Source organism: Oncorhynchus tshawytscha, linkage group LG31, assembly GCF_018296145.1.
Source record: "Oncorhynchus tshawytscha isolate Ot180627B linkage group LG31, Otsh_v2.0, whole genome shotgun sequence".
Lineage (NCBI taxonomy): Eukaryota > Metazoa > Chordata > Actinopteri > Salmoniformes > Salmonidae > Oncorhynchus > Oncorhynchus tshawytscha.
Genome location: NC_056459.1, coordinates 6314816 through 6341728, shown reverse-complemented (window position 1 = coordinate 6341728; position 26913 = coordinate 6314816). Strand labels below are relative to the sequence as shown.

At 40.8% G+C, this 26913-nt stretch overlaps 4 protein-coding genes across 4 annotated transcripts; all 4 read left to right on the top strand.

Annotated features, from left to right (window-relative positions):
• The first annotated feature begins 5461 nt into the window (after positions 1-5461).
• LOC112229353 (trichohyalin) lies at positions 5462-14214 on the top strand. Its single transcript, XM_024395171.2, has 4 exons — positions 5462-5618; positions 6113-6186; positions 6621-6869; positions 8862-14214. The coding sequence occupies exons 2-4, from the start codon at positions 6165-6167 to the stop codon at positions 14204-14206; spliced, it is 5616 nt and encodes a 1871-aa protein (XP_024250939.2). The 5' UTR covers positions 5462-5618; positions 6113-6164; the 3' UTR covers positions 14207-14214.
• LOC121841486 (trichohyalin-like) lies at positions 14203-23107 on the top strand. Its single transcript, XM_042310223.1, has 3 exons — positions 14203-16698; positions 18493-20925; positions 21961-23107. Exons 1-3 carry the CDS (start codon positions 14203-14205, stop codon positions 22867-22869), a joined length of 5838 nt encoding a protein of 1945 aa, XP_042166157.1. The 3' UTR covers positions 22870-23107.
• Positions 23108-23400: 293 nt separating this feature from the next.
• LOC121841496 (golgin subfamily A member 6-like protein 22) lies at positions 23401-24758 on the top strand. Its single transcript, XM_042310235.1, has one exon. The coding sequence runs from the start codon at positions 23420-23422 to the stop codon at positions 24440-24442; it is 1023 nt and encodes a 340-aa protein (XP_042166169.1). The 5' UTR covers positions 23401-23419; the 3' UTR covers positions 24443-24758.
• LOC121841491 (trichohyalin-like) lies at positions 24507-26816 on the top strand. The gene has a single exon (XM_042310228.1). The coding sequence runs from the start codon at positions 24507-24509 to the stop codon at positions 26526-26528; it is 2022 nt and encodes a 673-aa protein (XP_042166162.1). The 3' UTR covers positions 26529-26816.
• The last annotated feature ends 97 nt before the right edge of the window (positions 26817-26913 follow it).

Sequence of the window (26913 nt, the reverse complement as noted above, 5' to 3'; positions counted from 1 at the left end):
AAATGGACATTGACCCCAAGCATACTTCCAAAGTTGTGGCAAAACGGCTTAAGAACAACACAGTCAAGGTATTGGAGTGGGCATCACAAAGCCCTGACCTCAATCCTATCGAAATTTTGTGGGCAGAACTGAAAAAGCTTGATTGAACAAGTAGGCCTACAAAACCTAACTCAGATACACCAGCTCCGTCAGGAGGAATAGGCCAAAATTCACCCAACTTATTGTGGGAAGCTTGTGGAAGGCTACCCGAAACGAATTCTGAAGAACTAGAAACATCCTTGTCTAAGATTAGTTTATTTGTTTGAGCCATCATTTAATTGTAACATGTATCATATTTTTTGTGTATATGCTTATATAACGGATGTATGTGTTAAAAACAAATCAGAGATATAAGCCTGTAAATGTAAACCAAGTATACCATGAGTTGCATGCCTGGGTCATTGAGAAAAAGGGTAATAATATCTTGCTACATATCCTAAATTGTGTGGATACGTAATACTTAAAAATGTATGCAAAAATAAAATGGGAAGGAGAGGTTTCAGAGAGCTATAGCTGAAGAAACATGTAGCAGGTTAAGCGATGCTCAAGTGAATGATTGGCTGCTTACATTCTGCATAAACCTGTGTGAAAACAATTTCCTCGAAATAGAGTTTTTTCTACTCATTCAAAAGAAAAGATGTAGTTATTCTCTCTAACATAGCATGCAAATAGTTACCCATTTTTTTATATATCTAATTTAAAAAATATATAATAATGTTACTCGTTTTCTTGGGGTTTATTGAGCCAGAAAGTAACCACACCTGCCACCAAAGCTTCCTTGTATTTGTTGTCATCCACCAGTGCTTGCCTGATTTCTTTGAGTTTCTCATGTATGTAGATCACCTCCTTCAGTTCATGTAGGAAAGCCTCGGTTACACCGTAAACCCTGGGAATAGATCCATAGACTCCAGGGCACAAGACCCATAGACTCCAGGGCACAAGACCCATAGACTCCAGGGCACAAGACCCATAGACTCCAGGGCACAAGACCCATAGACTCCAGGGCACAAGACCCATAGACTCCAGGGCACAAGACCCATAGACTCCAGAGCTCTGACCATCGATGGTATAAAGTGGCTGGACCACAGTCTTTTCACCAGCTCCTCAAAGTGGTTGAAGAAGAAGTACTTGGGTATAAACACGGAGGTCGTCGTTGGCTGGGGTGATTGATCTCACAACCATTTTTCTCTTATATACTCTCCAATCACCACATCTAAAAGTCTGGCTACAGAGGCCTTGATGGTATCCACAAAAATAGTACCTGACCACCCCATCAAACACATCCTCAGGCTGTGTACATGTAGGGGGTGTCGGAAGGCATGACTAAGGGGAGTAGAAAGGAGGGCTGTGAGGCATAGAGTCTTCAGGGTCTGGTACCCACAACGTATTGGAGTCCTCATATGGCATATGAATATCCATGGTATATGCTGAAATGAAGAACCGTAGGAGTTATGGTCACCCCTTTTATTGTTGAACCATTCCTTTGGGATCGGGGCGTGGTTAACGTAACACCAGCATACTTAGTTTTTTTCAGGGTTTGACACTTCTGGGGGTTCCTTTGAATCAACATCCTTAGTATTCATATGTATAATGCACTGGCTCTGTAAAAAGAGAGCATCCACTACCTAAAAACTATTTCAATTCCATTATTATCCCAACCTTTAAAAGAAATAAGCATACGTAACCTAAAATCCCCTGTCAGCCCACCATCACTGAAGTTCCCGTTGTGTATTTTCTCGTTGCTGATATAGAACTCTACACGAGTCCACAAGGAAGTCCATTCTTTCTTTGTATTTTCACCCTATGAAATATTCTTCCTGAGGAGGCAGGGGCAACTTCCCAATGGGCCTCCTAGCCCGTGTACACGTTATAACCCTTTGAGCTAACTCTCAGTTCAGGACACACCACCTTGCGAAACACATGCCAGTCTTCAATCCTGTGGTCCACTCCTAAGGTCTGGTCTGTACGTTCTTCTCCTTCGGCTAAGGTATAGAGTTTCACTTTACAGGCCGGGTAATTAAACATATACCTCCACAGTTGTCCATTAGACATCAACACTTGATCTTTCAGTCCAGTTATTTGGTATTTGGGTTCTATACAAATTTTGAAAATGCCTTTTTTGATGCATCGTATATTGCTGATTTATACTCAACGAGTTTTCTGAAGTTTATCTCTCTCCGGACATGATGTCCATAGCGTGAGAACATCCGGACAGGATGTCCATAAAAGGGCATAAACACGTGACACTAAAAATAGACCATCAATCACTTTTGGACACATGCTGTCTACTATATTATCGCTGTCATACATAATTCATAGATGCACCAAACATCTATTGTTTCATTATTCCTGGTAGATAGTACTGGTTATGATGAATTATTCCTAGTAGATACTACTGGTTCTGATTGCAGACAGAGCCCAGAGAATGGGATGGTGTACAATTTAATTAGTCATATTTTGATAAGGTGCATGCATGGGGATGTCCACATCAGCCAGAGATATACCCATGGTTTAGAGGTACACCTAGCGGACTGAAACTTCACTGTTGTAGGCATAGTACAGCTAGTGCAATCTAGACTTGCGCTGGCAAACAAATCCATTACATTAGCTAACTAAATGTGAAGTAAACTGAACTGAGTAATGGAGACTTTTAACTTGAAAACGTGCAGGATACCTCTTTCCGTCTACTCACAGGAGGATTCAGGAGCCTGCTCTCAATGAGTGTAGACAGGCTACTACTGCCTGCTGCCGCTCAGTTAATCGTCAGAGGGGAGGAGAAGAGGTGGTAGGGGGCACAAGTGGGTAAATGGGGGTCCTGCATTGATTGGGTAACTACACTGAACAAAAATATAAACGCAACATGTAATGAACTGGTCCCGTGTTTCATGAGCTGAATAAAAGATCCCAGAAATGTTCCATACGCACAAAAAGCTTATATCTCTCAAATTGTATGCACAAATGTGTTTACATCTCTTTGCCAAGATAATCCATCCACCTGACAGGTGTGGCATATCAAGAAGATGATTAAACAGCATGATCGTTACACAGGTGCACCTTGTGATAAGGACAATATAAGTTAACTCTAAAATGTGTAGTTTTGTCATACAACACAAAGCCACAGATGTCTCAAGTTTTAAGGGAGCGTACAATTGGCATGCTGACTGCAGATATGTTGACCAGAGCTGTTGCCAGAGAATTTAATGTTACGCCTCCAACATCATTTTAGAGAGTTTGGCAGTACGTCCAACCAGCCTCACAACCGCAGACCACGTGTCACCATACCAGCCCAGGATCTCCACATCCCGCTTCTTCACCTGTGGGATCGTCTGAGACCAGCCACCTGGACAGCTGAGGAAACATGTGAGTTTGCACAACCAAAGAATTTCTGTGCAAACTATCAGAAACGATTTCAGGGAAGCTCATCTGCGTGCTCGTCGACCTCACCAGGGTCTTGACCTGATTGCAGTTCGGTGTCGTAACTGACTTCAGTGGGCAAATGCTCACATTCGATGGCCACTGGCACGCTGGGGGAGTGTGCTCTTCACAGATTAATCCTCGTTTCAACTGTACCGGGCAGATGACAGAGTGGTACTCGTGTGGGTGAGCAGTTTGCTGATGTCAACGTTGTGAACAGAGTGCCCCATGGTGGCGATGAGGTTCTGTTATGGGCAGGCATAAACTAGGGTCAACAAACAGAATTGCATTTTATCAAAGGCAATTTGAATGCAAAGAGTTAACCTGACAAGATCCTGAGGCCCATTGTCGTGCCATTCATTCGCCCCCATCACCTCGTGTTTCAGCATGATAATGCACGGCCCCATGTCACAAGGATCTGTAGACAATTCCCGGAAGCTGAAAATGTCCCAGTTCTTCCATGGTCTGCATACTCAACATACATGTCATTGAGCATGTTTGGGATGCTCTGGATCGACATGACAGCGTGTTCCAGTTCCCGCCAATATTCAGCAACTTCGCACAGCCATTGAAGAGGAGTGGGACAACATTCCACAGGCCACAATCAACAGCCTGATCAACTTTATGTGAAGTACAGTGGGGCAAAAAAGTATTTAGTCAGCCCCAATTGTGCAAGTTCTCCCACTTAAAAATATGAGAGAGGCCTGTAATTTCATCATAGGTACACTTCAACTATGACAGACAAAATTTGAAAAACAAATCCAGAAAATCACATTGTAGGATTTTTAATGAATTGATTTGCAAATTGTGGTGGAAAATAAGTATTTGGTCAATAACAAAAGTTTATCTCAATAATTTGTTAAATACCCTTTGTTGGCAATGACAGAGGTCAAATGTTTTCTGTAAGTCTTCACAAGGTTTTCACACACTGTTGCTGGTATTTTGTCCCATTCCTCCATGCAGATCTCCTCTAGAGCAGTGATGTTTTGGGGCTGTTGCTGGGCAACACGGACTTTCAACTCCCTCCAAAGATTTTCTATGGGGTTGAGATCTGGAGACTGGTTAGGCCACTCCAGGACCTTGAAAAGCAAAAACAGGTTTAGAAATGTTTGCTAATTTATATATATATATATACATAAATTAGCATAAATTAGTAATTATGGGGTATTGTGTGTAGATTGATGAGTGGGAAAACATTTTTTTAATACATTTTAAAACAAGGCTGTACGTAACGAAATGTGGAAATAGTCAAGAGCTCTGAATTCAAATGCACTGTAAATGTCAATGGAAAACAGCTTATTTAAAGGGACTGTTTGCTGTCATTTCAGAGTTTGATGTGACTGGGTTAGCGTTTGTTAGCTATTCAATTCTAAAATCCCTATTACACTCTGGGGTAGGGATAGAACCCTCACTGCTCTTTGCCTTCACTGGGTATATATAGTGTATATATAGCCTTTTTTAGTAAATGGTCCTTTAATCTCGTCCAAAGAACCCCAAGTCAGCCATATCAGCTATGTTTTTTTAAAAGGCAGTAAATGAGTCTGAATGAACTGTTTCGCTACTAGACAAGTCTCCGCTGATAACCAGGTGTAGCAGTGGTAAGGATTCACTCTATTGTGCTGAAAAGAAAGACAGCTTTATGTATTGCCCTAACAGTTTCTGTGCACCGTTGTTTACCGTTATAGTGCAATTAATTTAATGTTTAGTGTTGTGTTGTGGCTTTGCTGGCATGCCTCTAAAAAATAAATGATGAGTTTGTCCCACCAAGATTTACATGCTAAAATCGTCACTGTTTTGTTCACATTATTATTTTGCAAGTTCTGGGTTGGGGACTTCCGGTTGTCTGGCACCATGCCAATCAAAGGGCAGAGATGGACCCCACCCTTATCAGAGAGGGCCAGACTAAGGGCAAGATGCGTATTAAGATATTTTACCACCCCTGCAGTGCCTTCCAACCAATCAAACGGAAGCTCACTTTCTGTTACATTTATCCACCTTCAAATTAAGTGGACACCAATGGTGTGGAAAGAGAAGATATCAAATGTTTATGAAACCTCTGCCTATTTGCTTTCTCTACTGATCTGGTATGACTGCAAAACCTACACCAACACCACATCGGACAAGTAAACGGAATAAATTCTACTCACAAATCGGTGACTACTAAGGTGAGTTGTTGTTTTAATTGACTCAGATAAGATAATATATACTTTATTGGTACATTCTAGATGGAAAAGTGTCTTCTGCTTTTTCCCCAACTCCTCTGATATGACATACTGTAGATTATCTACCATTACACCAATATGTTAAATATTATTTTCTATAAAACATGTGTACTACAAAAAAAATGGAACCAAAACCTTATAGAGAAAATTCAGGGACATACAGTAGGAGGACAGAAGTGAGAAAGTTGTTCTTTGAAAAAAAGAAACAGTCGAAAACGCAAGGTCTCTAAAGGTGTTATTTTTTGGCATATCAATATGTTTTGTAAATGTGAAATTTGAAACCTATTTCTCATCTTGTCATGATATTTTTGTGTGAATCATACTTATGTCTATATGAGTATAAATATTTGGGGTGTATGCACGCGCGAGTGAGTCTGCCTGCGTGCGTGTTCAAACTGAGTTTGATAACATAAAGCCACCTTATCCATTTCAACCAGGCCAGTGATCTCATGGACAGCAGCCCCCTAAGGAACATTGGAAGAGGCAAACATGGCAAAATCAAGAAACCACGGTACAATTTGCGTTCTGCAAAACAGTATATACCCTTTTGCTCTTCAGGATTGAGTTCTTCTTCTTATTTATTTATATATATATATATATATATATAAAATAATTCAGCCATCATTTGATAAATTATAGTATTATATTATTTTCAATTATTCAAAATTAAACTATAATTCTATTTTGTGACATCTTTCGATATGTGTTTGTGATTGACAGTTCACCCTTGGCATGTGTGTGCATTGAATCATATAATAATGACATCTAGAGCAAGTAAAAATGACAATTTATTCAGTTTGTACTTATCAGGAGTCGCCTGTAACTATATAAAATTGTATATAATCTTACAAAAATCTTAATCAGTTATACTTAAAATAAAGCTACATGATAATGAATTAATTAATACATTCAGCAACTCATTGAAATTAATTTATTGAATCCTAGTGGGGGACTTCTTGGAGGAGTTCAGAGAGCAGATCATTGCGCAGGTGAGATTATCTGGGCCCATAGTAGACGCTGTGATCTCACAACATCTTATCCCAGAAGAGTTTACGCACCGCGTCCGTGCAGCCCAGACCACACAAGACCAGATGAGGGCTCTGTTTGAAGCCGTAGAGAGAGAGACACCACAAACCAAACTTGCATTCCATCTGATATTGAGACGGAAAGAGCCTGAACTCATGGACAAGCTAGGTAAGACTAATTCATATTTCTAATCTTCGGTCCACTTTATTATAAAATTGTTGGAACATTCTAGGCATGCTCTTCACCATAAATGTATCCGCCATAAAGTTGTTATTAAACGAACAAACAACACTGTTTTTTTTTTTATGAAGACGAGCAAGATTTTGTTGACGGCGGTTTTTAAGTTAATTTCCTGCAATTCTAAACTTTTTATCATTCTAAAATGCAGACTTTGTATTTGACAAGATGGGAAAACTGCACTTTCCCTCTCTTCCATCGGCATCGCTAAGAGGCGTGGTGGTCATGTCCTCCTCGAGCACAACGAACAACGGCAGCCTGTGGAAAGTGGCCAATGTAGAAATAGTTTCCTGGTTGCAAAAATGTCCTGCTTGCTAAAATTCTACACTCTTCACATACATACATTTCAGTTTCTGTGAGAAAACAATACACACTGTTCAATACATACCATCCAAGAAGGCTCAAGGTCATTACCCACTGATAAAATGACGTCAAATCACGTTATATCTACAGTTGCTTTGATTGGACTCAACATCATATTTTCAAAATCTTAGCTAGCTGTTATCATCATGAATCAAGCTAACAATCTACTGGCAAATCCTTTTCAATCCTTGTCATATGAAGAGAAATTGGACATAAACATAGACAACAAGACGGAAATTGCAAATTCAACAATGAGTAGTTTGGAAGGAATCAGTGGCTAACTGCAAGCATTGCAATGCAATCACTAGCCTTAACGGTCTTTTTTCCAAGCTTAAATTATAAACATTCAACATTGGCCATGCTCTCAAATCTGACTTCAGTGAGTTCAAGACAACTGGGAAATCGGGGGAAAAACGCAATCCGACTGGGAAAATACATTTCCAACTCGGAATTGTAAGTCGGGAACTCGGGCCTCTTTCTAGAGCCAATACTTGTTTTTTTCCCAGTTCCCAGTTGTCTTGAAAGCATCATAAATCCAGAGAATGCCAGACTTTGATGACAAAGTTTCATGACAAAATTTGTCCACGAAGGACCGTCGCGCCACCTTCCTGTTCAAGTGAGTCCAAAAACGTATTGCATGCTGTTGCTATAATGATGTCATATGCCAGAGAGATACTGTATGTATACTGTAGCTAAGAAAGTAATACTAAATGTATGTTGTGTAGTAAGCTGTTAGTAGCCCATGTGCCTCACCCTAATAATTTGGCCTATTTTCCCCTCTTAATTTCGCCTACTGTTCTGACTTGGTGGTGCACATGTAGTCTAGAACCACTTTTAGGGAAATGTAATCATCAAATATTTTAAGAGCTTCATTGTCTTCTTATATACCCCCTTTATTTATCCTACGGTTCTGACTTGGTGTACAGGGAGAATACTATAAGACCGGCCCATGTTCTGAATTCTGTCACTGTACATTTCAAAAGTGCTGAACAAATACTTATATTGACTACATCCGTCCTAGCTCGCTCATTAATGTCTTAATCGATATTGCGTATTGCCTCTTATCCACTTGTCGTCCCCTTATGCCATAGTTTGTACATCTCAATTGTCAGTAGAAACAACATTTGTTTAAGAAAGTCAGCCATATCAGATATGTTTTTTTTAAGGCAGTAAATGAGGCTGAATGAACTGTTTCGCTGCCAGAAAAGGCTTGGCTGGTGTAGCAGTGGTAAGGTATTGGGACTCCTGTTGGGGCTCTGCGGTTGGGACAGCTTAAGGCCCTAACAGTTTGTGGGCACCGTTTGTCACCGTTATAGTAGAATTAATGTATTGTTTAGTGTTGTGTTGTGTGTGTGTGTGTGGGGGGCTAGTTGTTGTTGCAATTCATCTAGCTTCCACATGGGTGAGACATTCTGCATGTGTAGCACCTTTAAGATAGGCTGCTTTAAAGTATGGCCAGGTGTTCTTTATCTGAAAAAGTGCTCACCTTTTTATAAATGCTATGCTCACTGGTTTGCTTTGAGAAAACTCTGATGTATTGCTCTTCGTCACCCACAACAGAGCAGAGACAACGAAACAGTAAGATGACACAGACAGGATTGGATCAAAGGTATGGAGATACCACAACATTAGAGGATAAGACAACACCAAAACTTGGCATACAGACAAAAAAGGAATCTCTTAAGAGACGAAGACAAGAAACAATGCAAGCAATTGAGGAGATTGAAAAACTTTGGGAGGGGTCAAGAAGGGAGAGAAATGAAACTAACTACATGAAAGCAAAGATTAAGCAACAACAAGAGGAAATAGAAAGGCTAATGGCTGAGAAACAAGAGCAAAACACAAAGATGGAGCTGATGAGGATGGAGATCCAGAATGTGAATGAAAAACTGAAACAGAACATGGAGGAAATAAATATAGAGAAAGACGGAATACGACAAATGTGGGCTGATGTCCAAACAGAGAAAGACATTCTGGAGAGAAGACACAATGAGACCATTAACGAGAGACAGAGTTTGGAATTGATCAAGTATGAGACATTGAGAGCAAAAGAGGAGATGGAGCACTGCAAGGAAACAACAAAACAAGAGCAGGAGAAAATGGAACAGATTAAGGCTGACATTCAGGGACAGATAGAGGACATGGAAATAAGAATTGCAGAAACCAATCAAGTAAAAGAAAAAATGGAAGCGATGAAGGCCGATGTACACAGGGAGCAAGGTCAGCTGGAGACAAAAAGAGATGACATTAAAAGACAAAAAGAACAGTTTGAACAGATTAAATGTGAGATAAACAAAGTAAAAGAAGAGATGGATCGAAGGTGGTATGAAACGGAGAAAGAAGAGCTTGAGCAGAGAGTTAGGATCCAGCAAGAGAAAGAGGAACTTGCCACCGTAAAAGCTGAGCTGCAGAGAGCTAAAGAGGAGGTTGATCAAAACAGGGAGAAGACGAAGCAAGAGAAGGACCTGGTCAACAAAATGAAAGCAGAGATTCTTCTAGAAAAGGATTCACTTGAGAAGGACAAACAAGAAACATTACGAAAACAAAAGGAGTTGGAGCAGATCAAGTATGCGATTCAAATGGACAAAGAGGAGATTGAGCAAAACAGAGAGGAAGCAAAGCGAGAGAATGATAAGATGGAACAGAGGGAAGCTGAACTGCAGAGACAAGTGGAAACGATTGAGAGAAACATTGAGGAGACAAAGCAAGAAAATGACAGAATGGAAAACGTAAAAGCAGAGATACAGAGAACGAAAGAAGCACTGGAGAAACAAAAAGATGACACCAGGCGAGTGAAGGAGGAAATGGAGAAAAGAAGGTATGAGACTGTCAAGGAGGAGCTGGAGCAGAGAGCTGAAATACAGAGACAGAGAGAAGAAGTGGAAATGCTCAAGTCTGAAATGCAGAAAGCCAAGGACGTTGAAAAAACAAGAGGAAACCGAGAGAGAGAGGAAGCCAAAAAGTGGAGTGAAGAAATAAAGCGACAGAGAGATGGGATCAAACAATTGAGAGCTGAAGTTCAGAAGGAAAAAGACAACGTGGAGAGGAAAAAGCAAGAGACAATGAGAGAGAGACAAGAATTGGAGAGGATTCATTTTGAAACGCTGAGAATGAAAGAGGAGAATGAGCAAAGCAGGGAGATCACAAGAAGAGAAAAGGAGCAAATGGAGCAGATGAAAGTTAATATACAGAGACAGATAGAAGATATAGAAGAAAAAGTTACAGAGACAAAACAAGCAAAAGACAAAATGGAAGAAATAAAAGCAGAGATACAGAGACAACGTGAAGATTTGGAGAGTAGAAGGGAAAAGACAGAGAAAGAGCGAGAGCATTATGAAGAGGTTAAGTGTGAGATAATTCAATTGAAAGAGGAAATGGAAAGGAAATGGTGTGAAACAGAGAAAGACGAGGTGGAACAGAGAGCAAGAGCGCAGCAAGAGACGGAAACACTTGAAAGGTTGAAGGAGGAAAAACAGAAAGTGCGAGAGGAAATAGAAAGAAACAAGGTGGAAACGCAACGAGAAAGAGAGAACCTAGAAAAAATTCAAGCCCGTGTGAAAGACGAGAAGAACATTGCAGAGAAAATATCAGAAGAGGCCAAAATAAAGAATGAGGACTTAACGGAAATGGAGCGTAAACTTCAGGAAGAAAGGGAAGAGATCGAGAGGAGCAAGCAAGTCACAAAGCAAGAGAAGGAAGAGATCGTAGAGATGAAGGCTGAACTCCAAAGACAGATGACAGAAATAGAGAACCGTGTGAAGGAGACAAACAGAGCAAAATATGAGGTGGATCAGGCAAAGCTGGTCGTACAAAAAGTGGAGTCCCAGCTGAAAAAGCAAAGAGACGAGGCTGGAAGAGTAAAAGATGAAATTGAGAAACAGAGATATGAAGCAGTGAAAGAAGAGCTTGAGCAACGAGCTGAAATCCAACGAGAAAGAGAAATGTTGGAGAAAGTAAGAGACGAGATACGGAGAGCCGAAGAAGACTCCGAAGAAACGCAGCTTCAGAGCAAAAGAGGGGACTTACAAAAGAAGATGGATGAAACAAAGCAAGAGAGGGAGATGCTTGAGCAAATTAAAACGGAGGTTTTGTCAGAAAGGGCCATGTTGAAAAGACAAATCCATGAAACTGCAAGAGAAAGAGAGGACTTGGAATTGCTTCGGTGTGAGACCCTGAATAAAAAGCAGGAGCTTGAGAAAAAGAAGGATGAAGCTGTCAAGGAAGAGCTTGAACTGAGAGCTGAAATGCAGAGAGATAGAGAGGAGATAGAGAGAACCAAGAAGAAAATAGAGAGGGAGTTAAAACAAGGCAGGGATGCCACAAGTCTAGAGAGAGGCGAAGTGGAACGGATGAAGGTTGAAGTACAGAACCAGCATGAGGAAATGACTAGATCCATTGAGAGGACAAGGCAAGCCAGAGATGTGATGGAACAGATGAAGGATGAAATTCAGAGAGAAAAACAACTTTTGGAGAGAATAAGGGAAGAAACAATAAGAGAGAAAGAACCCTATGAAACGGTCAAGGATGAGCTAAACAGAGTAAAAGAAGAGATGGAAAAACTCTGGGACGAGGTACAGAGGGACGAGCAGGAAGAGAGAGCCAAACTGCATCGAGAAAATGTGGAGCTGAATAAGAGAATGGAGGAAATTAAGACAGAGATTAACCAGATAGAAACAATAAAATTTGACCTAGAGAGACAGAGAGATGAGATTGAAGCAAGGATGGAGAAGACAAAGAGAGAGATGGACAAGCTGGAACAAACGAAGGCTGAAATACAAAGACAGAAAGAGGACATTGAAAACAAGATGACAGAAACAAAGAGTGAGAAAGAGGAGATGGAAAGGATCAAATCTGAGATACAGAAGCAGAAAGAGGAAATTGAAAACAAAATGCAACAAGCAGAGACAGAAATGGATGAGCTGAAAAGTGTGAGGGAAGATATTCAGAGGCAGAGACAAGAGGTCGAGAACATGATGCAGAAGGCCAAGAGAGAGATTGGAGAGATGGAACTAGTGAAGACTGAGATGCAAAGGAAGAAAAAGGACCTTGAACAGATGATGAGAAAGACTAAGAGAAAAAAGGAAGAAATGGAAAAGATGAAGGATGAAATAGAGAGGGCAGAAGAAGAGATGGAACAAAGAAGGGAAGAGACCAAAAGGGAGAGAGATGCAATTGAACAGGCGAAGGCTGAAATAGAAAGAACAAAAGAGCAACTGGAGATTCGTCTGGAAGAGGGCTTTAGAGATATTGATGAGAAGGAACAGATGAATGCTGAGATACAGAGATTAATCCAAGAGGTAGAGCGAACCAGAGAAATGGTACGACAAACAAAAGTGGCAATGGAAAACAGGATGGAAGAAAGCAATATGGAGATGGGTGACAAAGACAGAGTGAATGCTGTAATCCAGAGATTGATTCTAGAGGTGGAACAAACCAGAGAGGTGTTAAGAAGGGTGAAAGAAGAAATGGAACTGAGCAAGGGGGAGTTAAAAGGGGAAAAGGACAAAATCAGACTGATGAAGACGGAGACACAAAAAAGAAAAAAAGAGCTGGAGCAAAGGATGGAGAAGATCATGCGAGAGAGGGATGAGTTAGAACTGGTGAAGTCAAAGATACAGAGACAACGGGAAGAGCTGAAACAGAAGATGGAAGATGGAAAGACTGAGAGTGAAAAGATGGAACAGATGAAAGATGAAATTGAGAAACAGAGATATGAACAACGAGCTGAAATCCAAAGGGAAAGAGAAATGTTGGAGAAAGTAAGAGACGAGATACGGAGAGCCGAAGACGATTCCGAAGAAATACAGTTTCAGAGCAAAAAAGGGGACTTACAAAAGAAGATGGATGAAACAAAGCAAGAGAGGGAGATGCTTGAGCAAATTAAAACGGAGGTTTTGTCAGAAAGGGCCATGTTGAAAAGACAAATCCATGAAACTGCAAGAGAAAGAGAGGACTTGGAATTGCTTCGGTGTGAAACCCTGAAGAAAAGGCTGGAGCTTGAGAAAAAGAAGGATGAAGCTGTCAAGGAAGAGCTTGAACTGAGAGCTGAAATGCAGAGAGATAGAGAGGAGATAGAGAGAACCAAGAAGAAAATAGAGAGGGAGTTAAAACAAGGCAGGGATGCCACAAGTCTAGAGAGAGGCGAAGTGGAACGGATGAAGGTTGAAGTACAGAACCAGCATGAGGAAATGACTAGATCCATTGAGAGGACAAGGCAAGCCAGAGATGTGATGGAACAGATGAAGGATGAAATTCAGAGAGAAAAACAACTTTTGGAGAGAATAAGGGAAGAAACAATAAGAGAGAAAGCACCCTATGAAACGGTCAAGGATGAGCTAAACAGAGTAAAAGAAGAGATGGAAAAACTCTGGGATGAGGTACAGAGGGACGAGCGGGAAGAGAGAGCCAAACTGCATCGAGAAAATGTGGAGCTGAATAAGAGAATGGAGGAAATTAAGACAGAGATTAACCAGATAGAAACAATAAAATTTGACCTAGAGAGACAGAGAGATGAGATTGAAGCAAGGATGGAGAAGACAAAGAGAGAGATGGACAAGCTGGAACAAACGAAGGCTGAAATACAAAGACAGAAAGAGGACATTGAAAACAAGATGACAGAAACAAAGAGTGAGAAAGAGGAGATGGAAAGGATCAAATCTGAGATACAGAAGCAGAAAGAGGAAATTGAAAACAAAATGCAACAAGCAGAGACAGAAATGGATGAGCTGAAAAGTGTGAGGGAAGATATTCAGAGGCAGAGACAAGAGGTCGAGAACATGATGCAGAAGGCCAAGAGAGAGATTGGAGAGATGGAACTAGTGAAGACTGAGATGCAAAGGAAGAAAAAGGACCTTGAACAGATGATGAGAAAGACTAAGAGAAAAAGGAAGAAATGGAAAAGATGAAGGATGAAATAGAGAGAGCAGAAGAAGAGATGGAACAAAGAAGGGAAGAGACCAAAAGGGAGAGAGATGCAATTGAACAGGCGAAGGCTGAAATAGAAAGAACAAAAGAGGAACTGGAGATTCGTCTGGAAGAGGGCTTTAGAGATATTGATGAGAAGGAACAGATGAATGCTGAGATACAGAGATTAATCCAAGAGGTAGAGCGAACCAGAGAAATGGTACGACAAACAAAAGTGGCAATGGAAAACAGGATGGAAGAAAGCAATATGGAGATGGGTGACAAAGACAGAGTGAATGCTGTAATCCAGAGGTTGATTCTAGAGGTGGAACAAACCAGAGAGGTGTTAAGAAGGGTGAAAGAAGAAATGGAACTGAGCAAGGGGGAGTTAAAAGGGGAAAAGGACAAAATCAGACTGATGAAGACGGAGACACAAAAAAGAAAAAAAGAGCTGGAGCAAAGGATGGAGAAGATCATGCGAGAGAGGGATGAGTTAGAACTGGTGAAGTCAAAGATACAGAGACAACGGGAAGAGCTGAAACAGAAGATGGAAGATGGAAAGACTGAGAGTGAAAAGATGGAACAGATGAAAGATGAAATTGAGAAACAGAGATATGAACAACGAGCTGAAATCCAAAGGGAAAGAGAAATGTTGGAGAAAGTAAGAGACGAGATACGGAGAGCCGAAGACGATTCCGAAGAAATACAGTTTCAGAGCAAAAAGGGGACTTACAAAAGAAGATGGATGAAACAAAGCGAGAGGGAGATGCTTGAGCAAATTAAAACGGAGGTTTTGTCAGAAAGGGCCATGTTGAAAAGACAAATCCATGAAACTGCAAGAGAAAGAGAGGACTTGGAATTGCTTCGGTGTGAGACCCTGAATAAAAAGCAGGAGCTTGAGAAAAAGCAGGAGGAAGCTGTCAAGGAAGAACTTGAACTGAGAGCTGAAATGCAGAGAGATAGAGAGGAGATAGAGAGAACCAAGAAGAAAATAGAGAGGGAGTTAAAACAAGGCAGGGATGCCACAAGTCTAGAGAGAGGCGAAGTGGAACGGATGAAGGTTGAAGTACAGAACCAGCATGAGGAAATGACTAGATCCATTGAGAGGACAAGGCAAGCCAGAGACGTGATGGAACAGATGAAGGATGAAATTCAGAGAGAAAAACAACTTTTGGAGAGAATAAGGGAAGAAACAATAAGAGAGAAAGCACCCTATGAAACGGTCAAGGATGAGCTAAACAGAGTAAAAGAAGAGATGGAAAAACTCTGGGATGAGGTACAGAGGGACGAGCGGGAAGAGAGAGCCAAACTGCATCGAGAAAATGTGGAGCTGAATAAGAGAATGGAGGAAATTAAGACAGAGATTAACCAGATAGAAACAATAAAATTTGACCTAGAGAGACAGAGAGATGAGATTGAAGCAAGGATGGAGAAGACAAAGAGAGAGATGGACAAGCTGGAACAAACGAAGGCTGAAATACAAAGACAGAAAGAGGACATTGAAAACAAGATGACAGAAACAAAGAGTGAGAAAGAGGAGATGGAAAGGATCAAATCTGAGATACAGAAGCAGAAAGAGGAAATTGAAAACAAAATGCAACAAGCAGAGACAGAAATGGATGAGCTGAAAAGTGTGAGGGAAGATATTCAGAGGCAGAGACAAGAGGTCGAGAACATGATGCAGAAGGCCAAGAGAGAGATTGGAGAGATGGAACTAGTGAAGACTGAGATGCAAAGGAAGAAAAAGGACCTTGAACAGATGATGAGAAAGACTAAGAGAAAAAAGGAAGAAATGGAAAAGATGAAGGATGAAATAGAGAGGGCAGAAGAAGAGATGGAACAAAGAAGGGAAGAGACCAAAAGGGAGAGAGATGCAATTGAACAGGCGAAGGCTGAAATAGAAAGAACAAAAGAGCAACTGGAGATTCGTCTGGAAGAGGGCTTTAGAGATATTGATGAGAAGGAACAGATGAATGCTGAGATACAGAGATTAATCCAAGAGGTAGAGCGAACCAGAGAAATGGTACGACAAACAAAAGTGGCAATGGAAAACAGGATGGAAGAAAGCAATATGGAGATGGGTGACAAAGACAGAGTGAATGCTGTAATCCAGAGGTTGATTCTAGAGGTGGAACAAACCAGAGAGGTGTTAAGAAGGGTGAAAGAAGAAATGGAACTGAGCAAGGGGGAGTTAAAAGGGGAAAAGGACAAAATCAGACTGATGAAGACGGAGACACAAAAAAGAAAAAAAGAGCTGGAGCAAAGGATGGAGAAGATCATGCGAGAGAGGGATGAGTTAGAACTGGTGAAGTCAAAGATACAGAGACAACGGGAAGAGCTGAAACAGAAGATGGAAGATGGAAAGACTGAGAGTGAAAAGATGGAACAGATGAAAGATGAAATTCAGAGAGCGGTTGCAGAGATAGACCTGGCAAGGGAGGAGATACAAAGGGAAAAAAGGAAGATTAAAGAGGACAATGCAAGGAAAGCGAAGGTATGTACCGAATTATTGTGTTGCATATTTTTTACAAGATTTATAGGGCCAACATCCCAAAGATTGGTTGTCAAATTTGTTGTGGAAAAGTCTCTGATTCACACACAAAAATCTCTGATTCATTCACAAAAAATGCAGGCCTGCTAATTACACAAGTCCAACCTCAAAATAAACAGAACAGGAATTGAAGTAAACAGAAACTTGCAATTTTTTTAGAATGCCATCAATAAAATATACTGGGAAAAAAATATGAACGCAACATGTGAAGTGTTGGACAAAAAACATATTTCTCTCAAATGTTGTTTACATCCCTGTTTGTGAGCATTTATCTTTTGCCAAGTTAATCCAAGAAGTTGATTAAACAGCATGATCATTACATAGGTGCACCTTGTGCTGAGGACAATAAAAGGCCACTCTAAAATGTGCAGTTTTGTCACACAAGACAATGCCACAGATGTCTCAGGATTTGAGGGAGCATGCAATTGGCATGCTCACTGCATGAGTGTCCATCAGAGTTGTTGCCAGATAATTGAATGTTAATATCTCATACGCTGCATCCAACGTCATATTAGAGAATTTGGCAGTACATCCAACCGGCCTCACAACCGCAGACCACGTGTAACCACGCCACCACGTGTAATCCGACTATTCACCTGCGGGTTGGTCGGACAGCCATCCGGACAGCTGATGAAATTGTGGGTTTGCACAATCGAAGAATTTCTGCCCAAATTGTCAGAAACCGCGTCAGGGAAGCTAATCTGCGTGCTCGTCATCCTCTCCAGGGTCTTGACTTGACTGCAATTTGGCGTCATAACCAACTTCAGTGTGCAAAGGCTCACCGTTGATGGACACTGGCACGCTGGAGAAGTGTGCTCTTTACGGATTAATCCCGGTTTCAACTGTACCGGGCAGATGGCAGATGGCGTTGTGTGGGTGAGCGGTTTGCTGAGGTCAATGTTGTGAACAAAGTGGTCCATGGTGGCAATGGGGTTATGGTATGGGCAGGCAAACACAATTGCATTTTATCGATGGCAATTTGAATGCACAGAGATACCGTGCCAAAATCCTGAGGCCCATTGTCGTGCCATTCATCCGCCACCATCACCTCATGTTTCAGCATGATAATGCACGGCCCCATGTTGCAAGGATCTGTAAAAACAAGTCCTGGAAGTTGTAAATGTCCCAGTTCTTCCATGGCCTGCATACTCACAAAATATGTCGCCCATTGAAACATGTTTGGGATGCTCTGGATCGACGTGTACGACAGCATTTTCCAGTTTATGCTAATATCCAGAAACTTTGCACAGCCATTAAATAGGAGAGGGACAACATTCCACAGGCCACAATCAACAGCCTGATCAAGTCTATGTGAAGGAGATGTGTCGCGCTGCATGAGGCAAATCGTGCTCATACCAGATACTGCCTGGTTTTCTGATCCACACCCCTACTTTTTTTAAGGTATCTTTGACCAACAGATGCAAATCTGTATTCCCAGTCATGTGAAATCCATAGATTAGGACCCAATGAATTGATTTAAATTGACTAATTTCCTAATATGAACTGAACTGAAATTGTTGCATGTTGCTTTTATATTTTTGTTCAATGTATATTTCAAAATGAATCAGAGACGTAACTTTAAGTAACTATGTGTATGGAGCTCTCCATCCTCATTACCATTATCCACAGGGTGATTGTCAAACTGTGAAAATGATTCATTAAGACATAATGTAGTTTCTATGTAAAGTGCCCAAAAGGCAAGTTTCTATGTTCAAATCAATTTTCTGCTTTGGAAAGGATATGATGGAGTCTATGAAAGCTGAGCTTGACAGACAGACGGAGGGAAAAAACGGAAGGAAAAAAGAAATGCCAATGATGAAGACCACGGTCCAGAGGCCACAGGATGAAACAGAGAAAACCTACCTTGGAGATACGACAACTGAGATACCATTTGAGTCACAAGAGCTAAGAACCGCCATTGAAAAAGAAAGAAGAGACTTGGAACGCAGAGAGAAAATGATTATGAGAGAGAAGTATGACCTGGAAAAGTCAAAAGCCGAGTTTGAGAAGGAAAAGGCGGAGATGGAGAACATGATCACAAAACAACGAGAGGAGGGCAGACAAATTATTGAGGACATAGAAAAGAAAAAAGAAAATCTCGAACAAATGGATGCAGAGATGCAAAGGAAAAGACAGGTCATCGTAAGGGAAATGCAATATAAAACACAAAAGATGCAGGACTTTAAAAAAGCAAAAGATAAATTTAAACAAACGCTTGTTAAATTTAGCAAAGAGAAAATTGAAATGGGAAACATTAAAAAGGCTACCGTGGCGGAAAGAAATAAACTAGCAGTAGAGCAAGCTTACATAGAGAAACGTAAGGAGGAGATGGAAGCCATCCTGGAACTGACAAAGAAGGAGAATGAAGATCTGCTGAACTTAAAAGCTCAAATAGAGGGATGGAAAGAAGACAAAGATGAACGGGGTGAACGCCTGAACAGGGAAAGAAAGGAACTTGAAGATCTGACAAGTAAGATGCAAAAAGAAAAAGAGGATACGATAAGAAACAGGAACATTTCGGAAAAAGAGAAAAAGGACTTGGAGCTGATGAGATCTGAAACGCAGAAAGAAAAGGGGAAGATGGAACAAGAGAAGATTAAGGTACAAGTTGAGAGAGAAAAGCTTGAAAAAATGAAACTGGAGTTACAGAAAAAGTCCAACGACCTAGATATGATCATAGAAGACACAAAGAGGGAGAAAGTCAGTGCATCACAAATTCCTGTCCAAATACAACAACAAAAGAACCAAATTGATTGTTTTGTGGAAGAGACAAAGAGGAGTAAAATCGAAGAAGAATTGATGAGCGCTGAAATAAAAAGACAGAAAGAGGACATAGACAGCAAACAAGACATTCTATCAAAGGAGAGAGAAGATCTGAATAAACTCAGAACAGAGGTAAACAATCAGAGAGAAGAGATAGAAAATATCACGCAAGAGCAAATTAAAGAAACATTTCTAATTAATCAGACAAAGACAGAGATGGAAAAAGAGAGATGTGAGATGGACAGAAAAAAGAAAATGATAGAGCAGAATATGGATGAGCTAGAGCAGAGAAAGTGTGAGATGAGAAAAGTAGAAAACATAATTATCGAACTGAGAAAAGAAGAAGACAGTATAACGAATGAGATGAACAGGATGAGAAAGATCACAGAGCAGAACAGTTTTGAAATGCAGAGACGGTCTGAAGACATGAATCAGCTAATGGATGAGACAAGACGGGAGAGGGGGAAGGTTGAAGAACTGGCTATCCAAACTCAAAAAGAAAGAGAAGAAATGGTGGGTTTTATGGAAAAGAACAAACAAAAGCAGAACGAACTGGAACTCATGAATGACAAGATTGAAAGAGAGAAACAAGACATTGAAGAAAGTCGGGATGTGCTAACAAAGGAGAGAGAGGAGCTGGAACAAATGAGGAGTGAGATACAGCAACAGAGAGAGGAGACAGAATCTCACATGGAAGACCAAAGGAAAGAGAAAGAACATTTGAAACAAATGACAACGGACATGAAAAAACAGTTGCTAGAGGTGGATAATGACAAGGAAATGATAGAAAGCTCAATGGGGGAACTGAGAGTGAAAGAGGCAGAAATGGTGAGAGAAAAAGACAACATGGATAACAAGATGGCTAGGCTCAAAGAGGAAGAGGATGGAATGCGGGAAGAAATAGGAAGGAAGATGGACATCTTAAAGAAGGAAAGTTGTGAAATCAAAAGACTTAGAGATGAAATTGACAGTGAAAAGGACCAGCTGAATGCAAAATTGCTTGAGTTGGAAAAAATGCGTGAAGAACTAGATAGAGAGAAGAAGGAAGTGAACAACAGGAAGGATGAAACACTGAAAGAGAAAGATCAGTTGGAAGAGAGGCGAGGTAAGATAAGTAAGGAGAAAGAGGAATTGGATATCAGTCTAGAAGTGATGAAAAGACAAAGGGAAGACTTGACAAGCTTGAAGGCTGAAGCAGAAGCACAGACCGAGCCTATGGAAATAGACTGGAAGGAAAAGCTCACGAGGGAAAGAAAACAACTTGAAGATGTAAAGGAGGAGATACAGAAGGAAAAAGAAGCCTTTGAGAGAAAGAAGGGATTGACCATGAAAGAAAGAGATGAGTTTGATCTGATGAAGTCTGAAACCCAGGGACAATTGGAGGAAATAGAACAAAACAAACAAGACATTCGTGTGGAGAAGGAAAAGCTGGATCAGATCAAAGCTGAGTTAGAAAGACGGTCTGAAGACGTAAATCAGGTCATGGATGAGACAAGACGGGAGAGGGGGAATGTTGAAGAACTGGCTATCCAAACTCAAAAAGAAAGAGAAGAAATGGTGGGTTTTATGGAAAAGAACAAACAAAAGCAGAACGAACTGGAACTCATGAATGACAAGATTGAAAGAGAGAAACAAGACATTGAAGAAAGTTGGGATGTGCTAACAAAGGAGAGAGAGGAGCTGGAACAAATGAGGAGTGAGATACAGCAACAGAGAGAGGAGACAGAATCTCACATGGAAGACCAAAGGAAAGAGAAAGAACGTTTGGAACAAATGACGACGGACATGAAAAAACAGTTGCTAGAGGTGGATAATGACAAGGAAATTATAGAAAGCTCAATGGGTGAACTGAGGGTGAAAGAGGCAGAAATGGTGAGAGAAAAAGACAACATGGATAACAAGATGGCTAGGCTCAAAGAGGAAGAGGATGGAATGCGGGAAGAAATAGGAAGGAAGATGGACATCTTAAAGAAGGAAAGTTGTGAAATCAAAAGACTTAGAGATGAAATTGACAGTGAAAAGGACCAGCTGAATGCAAAATTGCTTGAGTTGGAAAAAATGCGTGAAGAACTAGATAGAGAGAAGAAGGAAGTGAACAACAGGAAGGATGAAACACTGAAAGAGAAAGATCAGTTGGAAGAGAGGCGAGGTAAGATACGTAAGGAGAAAGAGGAATTGGATATCAGTCTAGAACTGATGAAAAGACAAAGGGAAGACTTGACAAGCTTGAAGGCTGAAGCAGAAGCACAGACCGAGCCTATGGAAATAGACTGGAAGGAAAAGCTCACAAGGGAAAGACAACAACTTGAAGATGTAAAGGAGGAGATACAGAAGGAAAAAGAAGCCTTTGAGAGAAAGAAGGGATTGACCATGAAAGAAAGAGATGAGTTTGATCTGATGAAGTCTGAAACCCAGGGACAATTGGAGGAAATAGAACAAGACATTCGTGTGGAGAAGGAAAAGCTGGATCAGATCAAAGCTGAGTTAGAAAGACGGTCTGAAGACGTAAATCAGGTCATGGATGAGACAAGAAGGGAGAGGGGGAATGTTGAAGAACTGGCTATCCAAACTCAAAAAGAAAGAGAAGAAATGGTGGGTTTTATGGAAAAGAACAAACAAAAGCAGAACGAACTGGAACTCATGAATGACAAGATTGAAAGAGAGAAACAAGACATTGAAGAAAGTTGGGATGTGCTAACAAAGGAGAGAGAGGAGCTGGAACAAATGAGGAGTGAGATACAGCAACAGAGAGAGGAGACAGAATCTCACATGGAAGACCAAAGGAAAGAGAAAGAACGTTTGGAACAAATGACGACGGACATGAAAAAACAGTTGCTAGAGGTGGATAATGACAAGGAAATTATAGAAAGCTCAATGGGTGAACTGAGAGTGAAAGAGGCAGAAATGGTGAGAGAAAAAGACAACATGGATAACAAGATGGCTAGGCTCAAAGAGGAAGAGGATGGAATGCGGGAAGAAATAGGAAGGAAGATGGACATCTTAAAGAAGGAAAGTTGTGAAATCAAAAGACTTAGAGATGAAATTGACAGTGAAAAGGACCAGCTGAATGCAAAATTGCTTGAGTTGGAAAAAATGCGTGAAGAACTAGATAGAGAGAAGAAGGAAGTGAACAACAGGAAGGATGAAACACTGAAAGAGAAAGATCAGTTGGAAGAGAGGCGAGGTAAGATACGTAAGGAGAAAGAGGAATTGGATATCAGTCTAGAACTGATGAAAAGACAAAGGGAAGACTTGACAAGCTTGAAGGCTGAAGCAGAAGCACAGACCGAGCCTATGGAAATAGACTGGAAGGAAAAGCTCACGAGGAAAGACAACAACTTGAAGATGTAAAGGAGGAGATACAGAAGGAAAAAGAAGCCTTTGAGAGAAAGAAGGGATTGACCATGAAAGAAAGAGATGAGTTTGATCTGATGAAGTCTGAAACCCAGGGACAATTGGAGGAAATAGAACAAAACAAACAAGACATTCGTGTGGAGAAGGAAAAGCTGGATCAGATCAAAGCTGAGTTAGAAAGACGGTCTGAAGACGTAAATCAGGTCATGGATGAGACAAGACGGGAGAGGGGGAAGGTAGAAGAACTGGCTATCCAAACTCAAAAAGAAAGAGAAGAAATGGTGGGTTTTATGGAAAAGAACAAACAAAAGCAGAACGAACTGGAACTCATGAATGACAAGATTGAAAGAGAGAAACAAGACATTGAAGAAAGTCGGGATGTGCTAACAAAGGAGAGAGAGGAGCTGGAACAAATGAGGAGTGAGATACAGCAACAGAGAGAGGAGACAGAATCTCACATGGAAGACCAAAGGAAAGAGAAAGAACATTTGGAACAAATGACAACGGACATGAAAAACAGTTGCTAGAGGTGGATAATGACAAGGAAATGATAGAAAGCTCAATGGGGGAACTGAGAGTGAAAGAGGCAGAAATGGTGAGAGAAAAAGACAACATGGATAACAAGATGGCTAGGCTCAAAGAGGAAGAGGATGGAATGCGGGAAGAAATAGGAAGGAAGATGGACATCTTAAAGAAGGAAAGTTGTGAAATCAAAAGACTTAGAGATGAAATTGACAGTGAAAAGGACCAGCTGAATGCAAAATTGCTTGAGTTGGAAAAAATGCGTGAAGAACTAGATAGAGAGAAGAAGGAAGTGAACAACAGGAAGGATGAAACACTGAAAGAGAAAGATCAGTTGGAAGAGAGGCGAGGTAAGATACGTAAGGAGAAAGAGGAATTGGATATCAGTCTAGAACTGATGAAAAGACAAAGGGAAGACTTGACAAGCTTGAAGGCTGAAGCAGAAGCACAGACCGAGCCTATGGAAATAGACTGGAAGGAAAAGCTCACGAGGGAAAGACAACAACTTGAAGATGTAAAGGAGGAGATACAGAAGGAAAAAGAAGCCTTTGAGAGAAAGAAGGGATTGACCATGAAAGAAAGAGATGAGTTTGATCTGATGAAGTCTGAAACCCAGGGACAATTGGAGGAAATAGAACAAAACAAACAAGACATTCGTGTGGAGAAGGAAAAGCTGGATCAGATCAAAGCTGAGTTAGAAAGACGGTCTGAAGACGTAAATCAGGTCATGGATGAGACAAGACGGGAGAGGGGGAAGGTAGAAGAACTGGCTATCCAAACTCAAAAAGAAAGAGAAGAAATGGTGGGTTTTATGGAAAAGAACAAACAAAAGCAGAACGAACTGGAACTCATGAATGACAAGATTGAAAGAGAGAAACAAGACATTGAAGAAAGTCGGGATGTGCTAACAAAGGAGAGAGAGGAGCTGGAACAAATGAGGAGTGAGATACAGCAACAGAGAGAGGAGACAGAATCTCACATGGAAGACCAAAGGAAAGAGAAAGAACGTTTGGAACAAATGACGACGGACATGAAAAACAGTTGCTAGAGGTGGATAATGACAAGGAAATGATAGAAAGCTCAATGGGGAACTGAGAGTGAAAGAGGCAGAAATGGTGAGAGAAAAAGACAACATGGATAACAAGATGGCTAGGCTCAAAGAGGAAGAGGATGGAATGCGGGAAGAAATAGGAAGGAAGATGGACATCTTAAAGAAGGAAAGTTGTGAAATCAAAAGACTTAGAGATGAAATTGACAGTGAAAAGGACCAGCTGAATGCAAAATTGCTTGAGTTGGAAAAAATGCGTGAAGAACTAGATAGAGAGAAGAAGGAAGTGAACAACAGGAAGGATGAAACACTGAAAGAGAAAGATCAGTTGGAAGAGAGGCGAGGTAAGATAAGTAAGGAGAAAGAGGAATTGGATATCAGTCTAGAACTGATGAAAAGACAAAGGGAAGACTTGACAAGCTTGAAGGCTGAAGCAGAAGCACAGACCGAGCCTATGGAAATAGACTGGAAGGAAAAGCTCACGAGGGAAAGACAACAACTTGAAGATGTAAAGGAGGAGATACAGAAGGAAAAAGAAGCCTTTGAGAGAAAGAAGGGATTGACCATGAAAGAAAGAGATGAGTTTGATCTGATGAAGTCTGAAACCCAGGGACAATTGGAGGAAATAGAACAAAACAAACAAGACATTCGTGTGGAGAAGGAAAAGCTGGATCAGATCAAAGCTGAGTTAGAAAGACGGTCTGAAGACGTAAATCAGGTCATGGATGAGACAAGACGGGAGAGGGGGAAGGTAGAAGAACTGGCTATCCAAACTCAAAAAGAAAGAGAAGAAATGGTGGGTTTTATGGAAAAGAACAAACAAAAGCAGAACGAACTGGAACTCATGAATGACAAGATTGAAAGAGAGAAACAAGACATTGAAGAAAGTCGGGATGTGCTAACAAAGGAGAGAGAGGAGCTGGAACAAATGAGGAGTGAGATACAGCAACAGAGAGAGGAGACAGAATCTCACATGGAAGACCAAAGGAAAGAGAAAGAACGTTTGGAACAAATGACGACGGACATGAAAAAACAGTTGCTAGAGGTGGATAATGACAAGGAAATGATAGAAAGCTCAATGGGGGAACTGAGAGTGAAAGAGGCAGAAATGGTGAGAGAAAAAGACAACATGGATAACAAGATGGCTAGGCTCAAAGAGGAAGAGGATGGAATGCGGGAAGAAATAGGAAGGAAGATGGACATCTTAAAGAAGGAAAGTTGTGAAATCAAAAGACTTAGAGATGAAATTGACAGTGAAAAGGACCAGCTGAATGCAAAATTGCTTGAGTTGGAAAAAATGCGTGAAGAACTAGATAGAGAGAAGAAGGAAGTGAACAACAGGAAGGATGAAACACTGAAAGAGAAAGATCAGTTGGAAGAGAGGCGAGGTAAGATAAGTAAGGAGAAAGAGGAATTGGATATCAGTCTAGAACTGATGAAAAGACAAAGGGAAGACTTGACAAGCTTGAAGGCTGAAGCAGAAGCACAGACCGAGCCTATGGAAATAGACTGGAAGGAAAAGCTCACGAGGGAAAGACAACAACTTGAAGATGTAAAGGAGGAGATACAGAAGGAAAAAGAAGCCTTTGAGAGAAAGAAGGGATTGACCATGAAAGAAAGAGATGAGTTTGATCTGATGAAGTCTGAAACCCAGGGACAATTGGAGGAAATAGAACAAAACAAACAAGACATTCGTGTGGAGAAGGAAAAGCTGGATCAGATCAAAGCTGAGTTAGAAAGACGGTCTGAAGACGTAAATCAGGTCATGGATGAGACAAGACGGGAGAGGGGGAAGGTAGAAGAACTGGCTATCCAAACTCAAAAAGAAAGAGAAGAAATGGTGGGTTTTATGGAAAAGAACAAACAAAAGCAGAACGAACTGGAACTCATGAATGACAAGATTGAAAGAGAGAAACAAGACATTGAAGAAAGTCGGGATGTGCTAACAAAGGAGAGAGAGGAGCTGGAACAAATGAGGAGTGAGATACAGCAACAGAGAGAGGAGACAGAATCTCACATGGAAGACCAAAGGAAAGAGAAAGAACATTTGGAACAAATGACGACGGACATGAAAAACAGTTGCTAGAGGTGGATAATGACAAGGAAATGATAGAAAGCTCAATGGGGGAACTGAGAGTGAAAGAGGCAGAAATGGTGAGAGAAAAAGACAACATGGATAACAAGATGGCTAGGCTCAAAGAGGAAGAGGATGGAATGCGGGAAGAAATAGGAAGGAAGATGGACATCTTAAAGAAGGAAAGTTGTGAAATCAAAAGACTTAGAGATGAAATTGACAGTGAAAAGGACCAGCTGAATGCAAAATTGCTTGAGTTGGAAAAAATGCGTGAAGAACTAGATAGAGAGAAGAAGGAAGTGAACAACAGGAAGGATGAAACACTGAAAGAGAAAGATCAGTTGGAAGAGAGGCGAGGTAAGATAAGTAAGGAGAAAGAGGAATTGGATATCAGTCT

What these genes read in the sequence shown, in the direction of transcription:
- LOC121841496 (XM_042310235.1), top strand. Translation starts at nt 23,420, where the DNA reads ATGATAGAAAGCTCAATGGGGGAACTGAGAGTGAAAGAGGCAGAAATG.
- LOC121841491 (XM_042310228.1), top strand. Translation starts at nt 24,507, where the DNA reads ATGGTGAGAGAAAAAGACAACATGGATAACAAGATGGCTAGGCTCAAA.
- LOC121841486 (XM_042310223.1), top strand. Translation starts at nt 14,203, where the DNA reads ATGAAGGATGAAATAGAGAGAGCAGAAGAAGAGATGGAACAAAGAAGG. An exon ending in ACAATGCAAGGAAAGCGAAG is followed by an intron (nt 16,699 to 18,492) that starts GTATGTACCGAA and finishes TGCTTTGGAAAG; the next exon opens with GATATGATGGAGTCTATGAA. An exon ending in TAGAACAAAACAAACAAGAC is followed by an intron (nt 20,926 to 21,960) that starts ATTCGTGTGGAG and finishes ATAGAACAAGAC; the next exon opens with ATTCGTGTGGAGAAGGAAAA.
- LOC112229353 (XM_024395171.2), top strand. Translation starts at nt 6,165, where the DNA reads ATGGCAAAATCAAGAAACCACG. An exon ending in GGCAAAATCAAGAAACCACG is followed by an intron (nt 6,187 to 6,620) that starts GTACAATTTGCG and finishes ATTGAATCCTAG; the next exon opens with TGGGGGACTTCTTGGAGGAG. An exon ending in TGAACTCATGGACAAGCTAG is followed by an intron (nt 6,870 to 8,861) that starts GTAAGACTAATT and finishes CACCCACAACAG; the next exon opens with AGCAGAGACAACGAAACAGT.